This window comes from Vicia villosa, linkage group LG2, assembly GCF_029867415.1.
Source record: "Vicia villosa cultivar HV-30 ecotype Madison, WI linkage group LG2, Vvil1.0, whole genome shotgun sequence".
Taxonomy (NCBI): domain Eukaryota; kingdom Viridiplantae; phylum Streptophyta; class Magnoliopsida; order Fabales; family Fabaceae; genus Vicia; species Vicia villosa.
In genome coordinates this window covers 58,088,752-58,097,447 of record NC_081181.1, presented here as the reverse complement: position 1 = coordinate 58,097,447, position 8,696 = coordinate 58,088,752, and the positions used below count along the sequence as shown (strand labels likewise).

The 8,696-nt window shown below is 37.8% G+C and overlaps 1 protein-coding gene across 1 annotated transcript; it reads left to right on the top strand.

Annotated features, from left to right (window-relative positions):
• The first annotated feature begins 4,844 nt into the window (after positions 1–4,844).
• On the top strand, positions 4,845–7,059 carry LOC131650798 (U-box domain-containing protein 18-like). The gene has a single exon (XM_058920510.1). The coding sequence runs from the start codon at positions 4,875–4,877 to the stop codon at positions 6,948–6,950; it is 2,076 nt and encodes a 691-aa protein (XP_058776493.1). The 5' UTR covers positions 4,845–4,874; the 3' UTR covers positions 6,951–7,059.
• The last annotated feature ends 1,637 nt before the right edge of the window (positions 7,060–8,696 follow it).

Here is an 8,696-nt window from a genome sequence, read left to right as displayed (position 1 = left end):
GAGTACGTGAAAGAGAGAAGAGCCAAAGAAGAAGAAGACCTTCGAAGATTCGACTCTGAGTTAAGGGGGATTCTTCGGGTTAGTAAACCTTATGTGGTTGTAGGTAGTAGGATTGATTAGGATTGTCATTTAGTTCAATCGTACGTGTCGGGTTTGGGAATTTTTGTTAGGTTTTGATGAACTCGTATGAATTAACATGATTTTGATAATACTCATGATATATGCTGTTAATATATGTTTAAAACTTGTTTGAAGTGTGTGATGGTGTGAAAATTGATGATGATTGTGTGTTATGTTCGTATTATATGAATTGGGGAAAATGGGATAGGGTATTTGCTGTCAAAATAGTGAATTTGGCTGTGCAGGTACGTAAGAACCGGTTCCCATGTGGGACGAACCGGTTTCCCCTTATAAAAACAGAGGCGTGAGGATTCTGGGTTGCTGGGAACCGGTTCCCAGGTAGGGACAACTCGGTTCTCCATAGTAAAAATCAGAGACGAGTTATGGGAAGCAGTCAGGAACCGGTTCCCACCTAGGGACGAACCGGGTTCTGCTGTGTGTTTTTGAAAAATGTTTTATTTTAAAAATCCATAACTTTTGATCCGAGTGTCTGATTTAAGTGTCGTTTGGGGCGTTGTGAAGCTGAGTTAATGGCCTAAATGATGGGTAGGTGATATGGACGTAAAGTCCGAGTTCTATATCGTGTTTATATTATTTATTGGGTGATGTCTTACATGTATGCGCGTGATATATTTGTATGAATGCTAAAACATATGCATGCTTATTGGTGATGAATTGGTGATTGATAATGAGACGATGTATCACATCGGTTGGGTGATGTTGTAAGCATGTTATACGTTGCATTCATTCGCATACATTTTGGTGATGAATCCCGGTGATGAAAGTGGATCAAAATGGTGGGCATAATTCCCATTGTGAGGATTTTGTGCTGGTTGGACTGTATCTTGGTGATGAAAAAGATCAGTTGGATGGGTTTAGCCCATGTATGGTACCACATGCATAGTGTCAGTCCATTCATTGCATTATAGCCTGATATAGCTGAATGTGGGTGCGTTGTGATAAGTGATACTTATGCATTGATGCTTGCTTGTTGTAATGGTTTCGAATACATGTATGGTTGAGTGGATGATAATTGCTATGAGATTTTATTGCTTATGATTGCATAATGCTTATTAATTCGAATGAAACTCACCCTTACTTTGATGATTTCAGATTAAGGAGTGGCGGCATCTTGATTGGGTGAGGATAGCTCGTAGGCTAGTCCGTAGTTCGTGTCGAGTCATGCTCTGATTTGTAACACTGGGATCGATAGTCTTAGAGTTACTTGGGATACACTATTTTACTATTATTGGATTATGTATCGTGGATTTTATTGGAGATGTTTTATAACATTGTTGAAAAGTTTCCGCTGTGCTGAACATATGTTTAATATTTTTAGTTATTCCTAATAAAGCATGACAAATGACTTATGGAGTTTATTTATTTTATTAATTGTAGCACCCTTGCTGTATAATACTCTGATCTTTATTATATTTTCCGTGGGGGTTTAGAAGGGTGTTACAGAGATGGCATTCTGAACTGCTTCCTTCAAAGCGATGGCTTCAGCTTCAATGACGGAAAGAGAACCCACATCCCAAGCCACCCCTCCTGTGATAAATCTCCCCAAATGGTCCCTAAAGCACCAACCTCTATTGGTAGAACCACATACCTTATTGAAAGCTGCGTCAACATTTCACTTCACTTGATTAACCGTAGCCGGAATCCAACCCTCTGAACTATTAGTAGTAACGGTAGGCTCATGCTTCTCTCTGGCTAGAAACCAATCGTACCAATTGTGATAGGCTTGTAAACCAATCTGCATAGCATCTTCACGAGTATCTTGCCACACCACATTATTCCTACTTCTCCAAAGAGTCTCAAGCAAAACCGCAAATCTACCCGCATCCCTACGGTCCTCACGACTACAAACATCCAAAATAAGGGATTTAGCATCATGAAAAGTATGTAAACGGGGTTCGATTAAGGATGACAAACCTGCTGCCCGCCAACTTTGACTAGTAGAAAAGCACCCGAAAAACACATGCCATTCATCTTCATCTTCTAATTCACACCAAGGGCACAAGATCGGGCATTGGACATGATGTTGTTGGAGTTTTGAACGGGTCGGGAGGCAATCTCTACAAATCCTCCATAACAAATGCTTAGCTCTATGTGGTGCTAAAATACTCCAAAGATGGTTCCAATTACCTTCAATACCATAGTGACGAGTGTTGTTTTGCATCCTTCGCCATAATCTATATCTCGATTTCACACTATATTCACCATTTTTCTCCTCTTGCCAAATCATCCTATCTACTTCCACATCCTCCACCAAAGGAGTTCTAAGAATAGTTTCGGCATCCCTCCTATCAAAAACTTGATACACCTTCCCCACATCCCATTGTTTTTCTTTGGGTCGCATAAGATCTTTGACAAAAAGATCATACACATCTTGCTTCTGGGGACCATTAAACCACCAACTACCCTTCTCTCAGAGCCACGGTTCCTACATAACCTTAATGCTACTCCCATCTCCAATACTCCACCTACTACCCAACTTAAGCACATCCTTTGCCTTCCACAAACTCCTCCACACATAACTTGGATTATTTCCAATCTTGGAATCAAGAAAAGAGGATCGAGGGAAATACCTTGCTTTGAAGATTCTAGCCACAAGAGAGGTAGGTCTCGTCACGAAATTCCACCCTTGTTTTGCAATCATAGCCATATTAAACGCTTTGAAATCCCTAAATCCCATACCTCCTTCACTCTTTAAGCAGGTCATCCTCTCCCATGACATCCACCTGATACCTTTGTTATTACGACCACCCCCCACCAAAAAGAATTCAGCATTTTTTCAATATCTTTCACTACGCCATTTGGGATCAAATAAAGACTCATAATATAGGCCGGGATCGAGTGAAGTACTGATTTAATCATAATTTCCTTCCCTGCTTTAGACAACGATCTCCCACTCCAAGAATTAATTCTTTTCCAAACCCTGTCTTTGAGAAAAGAGAACGTCGCCTTCTTACTTCTACCAATCATGGACGGTAAGTCCAAGTAGGTTCCTGTGCCCAACACGTGCCTCACCCCCATTACTTTGGCCAAATCCTCCTGTGCTGGTACACTAATATTACGGCTAAAGTAAACTTCAGATTTTGAAAGATTAATCTCCTGACCAGTCGCTGCTGCATAAGTATTAAAGATCTCCATAAGATTAGTAACCTCCACAAGATTTTCGCTGCAAAATAAAAAACAGTCGTCAGTAAAAAGCAAGTGGGACACACTTGGTGCCCCCCTGCAGATATGTGCCCCATGAATATCACCACGTGAGACGGCGCCTCTAATAAGAGCGGAAAGCCTTTCAGAGACGAGAATGAAAAGATAAGGCGACAAAGGATCTCCTTGTCTCAGTCCTCTTCCTGGAATAATGGGTCCAACTCTATCAGAGTTAACAAGAACAGAATAATGTACCGAAGTCACACACATCATTAGCCAATGAATCCATTTCTCATGAAATCCCATACAGAGAAGGATGCCTCGAAGAAAGCCCCAATCAACTCTATCGTATGCTTTACTGATATCAATTTTTAGAGCCAAGTGAGCTATGTTACCACTGGTCTTCTTCTTAAGAGCATGGATGATTTCTGTAGCCACCATAGCATTGTCCAGGATAGAACGCCCTTCGACAAAAGCCGATTGTTCCTCCGACACACACTTGTCTAAAACGAGTTTCAAACGGTTTGCCAAAACTTTAGCAACTATCTTTGTAGACTACGTTGCAGAGAGAGATGGGACGGAGTTCCTTCATGTCTTTAGGCTGTGCACATTTGGGAATAAGACAAATCAATTTTACTTATAACATTGTTTGTCTTTTCATTTAAAGTAGGATTAACAATATCAATTTTTTTTATTAAAATAAATATAATAATTTTATTTACTAATTAGTTTATATTAAATTTCATTATTTTTAATTATTTTTATTATTTAAAAAAATAAGTTGGCTACCCGCTACTCGGTCGGACTAACCCGGATAAACATCGGGGTTTTAACGGGTTGGATTTAAAAGTCCAAATAATAAATCGACTTTAAATTTTATGTTTAAGTCTGAATTTTTTTTGAATTATGGGACTGACCCGGTTGATCCGACCTGTTTTATCGGTTTACATTTGATATTATCATCAATGTTAATTTTGGTGTGTAATAGATTTTCCTTTTGTAGAACTTACTATTTTTAAATTGAAGTAATTTTATGATGTATATATATGACACTTTTGATTCAAGCTTAATAAAAGATTTGTTATTTATTAGCTTCATTTTCAATTCCCTCTTTTGTCAATCTTGATCTATCCTTCCTAACAATTCCAATGCTCTATCTGTCTACAACTCTACATCGTTATCCGATTGACTTCAAGACTAATAATTCATGCAAACCCATATAAAAAAATAAATAATTTCCTAATTAAATAATCCAAAATCCATATTATTGGCCAACCCAAAACCACAATTTATTTATTTTCTCCGATCTCAACGCTGCATTATTATTGTCAACATCACTGCATGTCGGCTCCCTCTCTCCAAGCAACTTCAAAACCACCTTCCCTTTCCGTTTTCAACGCCCACGCGTCACTTCCTCACACACTCCTTTTCCCAGATCCAAAAACTACACGTGTCACAATCTCATAATCTCAAACACCAAATCTATCCCAACACGTGTCCCTCTATTCCCTCTCCTATAAATACCCAAAACCTACGTTACAAACCTTCAAACACAAAATCCAAATAATCAGATTTGTCTTCTTTCACTTTCAATGATCCAAACAACAAACGGGTCGGGTCGCCGGGTATTCAATTTCCCGGCGGTTCATCCATACGCAAACGTTCCTCTTTCCACTCTTCTCACTTCCCTCATCACTCTCTCCGACGATATTTCCGATTTCCAACACAAATTCTTCTCTTCCAATAAACGAAACTCCAGAAACGCTATTCGTTTGATTCATCTTCTCCAACCATTCCTTCATGACATCCGAGAAAATCATTCCAATCTTCCATCTCCGGCGACGCTCTGTTTCACCGAGCTTCATCTCATCTTCCAGAAGCTTCTTTTCCTGATGCAAGATTCAACCAAAGAAGGTGCAAGGTTGCTTATGCTAATGGAGTCGAGTCGGGTTGCGACAATGTTTCGGGTGTTGTTCCGATCCGTTGCAGCTGCGCTTGATGTTTTTCCTTTTGATGCTGTTGATGTGTCTGTGGAAGCTAAAGAGGATGTTTTGTTGTTGATGAAGCAAGCGAGGGAGGGGAGGTTTGAATTTGAGGTTGAGGATGAGGAGGTAGTGATGTGTGTTGTGAATGTCTCGAAGCTGTTTGAGAAAAGGGTTGCTCCAGAAAAGTTTGATTTGAAACGTGTTCTTGATTATATTGGGGTTTTGAAGTGGAGTGAGGTTGATAAAGAGGTCAAGTTTTTGGATGGTGAAATTGAGTTTGAGTGGTTGAATGAGAAAAAGAAAAGGAAAAAAGTGGATATTTTAAGTAGTTTGATGGGGTTTATGAGTTATTTTAGATGCGTGGTGATGGAGATTGTGGACTTTGAAGAGGGGAAAAGTAGTAAGAAAGTTGATGCAAGAATAGAAACTGAAATGATTTTGAGTTGTGTAAACTCGGATGATTTTCGATGTCCAATCTCTTTGGAATTGATGAGTGATCCTGTTAATATTGAAACCGGTCATACTTATGATCGTTCTTCGATTCTCAAATGGTTTAGAAGTGGAAATGCAATGTGTCCAAAGACAGGTAAAAGTCTTAGCAGCATTGAATTGGTACCTAATTTGGTACTCGGGAAGTTGATTCAACAGTACTGCAATGTCAATGGCATTCCTTTTTCTGATTCGGGTCGTCGGAATCGGGACATGACAAGGACAATGCAGCCTGGCAGTGCAGCTGCAGAGGGTGCAATGAAGCTCTTGGCTGGTTTTCTTTGTGGATGTCTTGACAATGGAAATGTGGAACAGAAGAGCCGTGCTGCATTTGAGGCAAGAGTTCTAACCAAAACAAGCATTTTTAGTAGGTCTTGTTTGGTAGAAGCTGGTTCAGTTCCTCTTTTGTTGTTGTTGTTGGCATCAAGTGATTCATCAGCACAAGAGAATGCTATTGCAGCTCTTTTAAACATCTCAAAATACACCAAAAGTAGAAGTGAAATGGTTGAAAATTGGGGATTAGAAATGATTGTTGGTGTCTTAAACAAAGGGATAACAATTGAAGCAAAACAACATGCTGCAGCAGTGTTGTTTTACCTTGCTTCAAATGCCGACCATGGTAACTTAATAGGCAAAGAGCCAGAGGCAATTCCCTCATTGATCAGTCTCATCAAAGACGGCACTGATCGAAGTGTAAAGAATGGTTTGGTTGCAATTTTTGGCCTCCTAAAAAACCATGAAAATCACAAGAGGATACTTGCTGCTCAAGCAATTCCTTTGTTAGTTAACATCTTAAAAGCACATGAAAAAGAAGAACTTGTCACAGACTCACTAGCAATTCTAGCAACTCTTGCAGAGAAAAGCGACGGAACAATGGAAATCCTCCGTTTCGGAGCTTTGCATGTAGCTGTTGAAGTTATGAGTTCTTCCTCAACTACTTCAAGATTAGGAAAAGAGCATTGTGTGTCTTTGTTGCTTTCTCTATCAATGAATGGAGGAGAAAATGTGGTTGCTCATTTAGTGAAGAGTTCTTCTCTTATGGAATCTTTATATTCACAACTAAGTGAAGGAACTTCTAAAGCAAGCAAAAAGGCCAGTTCTCTCATAAGGGTCCTTCAAGATTTTTATGAAAGGGGATCCTCTAACTACAAGACATCAGTTATTCCACGTGAACAATTCATTCATGTATGGTAAATTTATTAAACCCGGTATATTTTTTCAACCCGGGTATTCTTTGATTTGTTTTAAGTGATATTGTGAATTGTAGATATACAATTAATTATGCTTGATATGAATTAGCTCATGTTTTAAAGAGTTAATTGTTTAATCAGCTTCTGTTTTTGATTATGAAGCTTGTACAAATGATTGTAAATATTTTTCTTTGTCTTAATCAAAATAAGATTGCAATCTCTATCAAACATTCATCAATAAAAATATTCATTTTCTCTTATATTGTAATAGCCCTTCTCTCTCAAAAGACCTCCAAACTGATAGAAATGAGCTTTTCTCACATTATGCATGGCCAATCTCAGCGCAAACCAAGGCTGAACTTGCAAAGATTGAACATTCAAAAGGACAAGATATTTTCAGTCAGGAAAATTTTCAAAAATACTCTTAAAATCCGGGTTTTGAAATCCGGACGCACAAAATATATAACAATCTCTTTCTAAAACAAGTCAAATCAAAAGTAAAAAATAATTCAGATTTTAAAATCCTGACGCACCCTCAAAACACCACTCCAAACCATTTCAAAACCAAGTAAAAACAAAGTTTACAAAATTTTGGATTTACCTTACGGAGATTGAAATCCGAATGCGTTCATTTAAGTATTTGCGCTCTATCTTTCCCTCTTCTTTCCCTTTCATCTTAGCCAAGTTAACAAGTGAAAACAGAGCTCCATTATTTTTCAATTTTTCTCAAAACTTCTACTCCACTACATTCAAGCTTAACACATCTCTCAACTTCCACTCCACTGCATTCAAATTTATCTCTTGCATTTGGTAAGTTTCTCATTTCCTTACATTTTTTTTATTTGTAATGCATGAATTTTCTAGATAGGATATAGTTATGCTACTTTATGTTACATACAATAGAATTGTTATATTTGTTTTGTCTTAATTAGATTTGATACGAATTTTGTGAAACTGCAATCATCATCAGTATCACTTTAGTTTTGATAGTTTGTCAATTTGCGTGTATATGCATTACTTAATTTATCATGTGTTTGTACTTTCTTCATTATATGAATTTATTTGGATTGTTGTTGTAATTCATTTGGAATAATAATTTGTATTTCTTTTATCCACTCCGGCTATATCTAGTTTTTTTTACCTTTGAGAAACATCTTCATTCATTGTCTTAGCTGATGTATCCATGTAATTGTCTCCTTTTTTATCCCAGCGATTGGTTTTGTATCAATATATTGAGTATTGCTTGAATCATAAGTTATAATACTTGAATCAAGGTTACAAGGATGTAAGATTCGAATCATACATCGTGTGACTCGAATCATGAACTCTCGTGAAAGCTGGGAGTTGGCTCTGCCTCATTTGAATCTAATCAAAGTAGAGTGTGATTCGAATCACAACTCCACTTGACTCGAATCATAAGGTACACATGACTCGAATCATGGCTTCTTTCCCTTCTTTCCAACCTTTGATTCAAGTTGATTGTTTCTTTTATTCAAATCATTACTTTATGATGTGATAAAAATCCTTTGTCTTTGTTGTATTTAGAGAGTAGCAACATGCGAGTGTGTATCTATCCCTCTTGCACCAATTATTAAACTATCTCTTTTTGTTTTTGTCAATAAGTATTAGAATGTCACCCATGAGAGAAAATCTCAGAAAAAATGTGAGGAAACACATCTCTTGAAACATCAGTATGTCTTCTTGTTGTGGAACAAGAAATCTAGAGAAAGAGAGTTGATCAATCAAGTGA

Bases quoted from the DNA above. Each gene is read 5' to 3' on its own strand.
- LOC131650798 (XM_058920510.1), top strand. From the start codon at position 4,875: ATGATCCAAACAACAAACGGGTCGGGTCGCCGGGTATTCAATTTCCCG.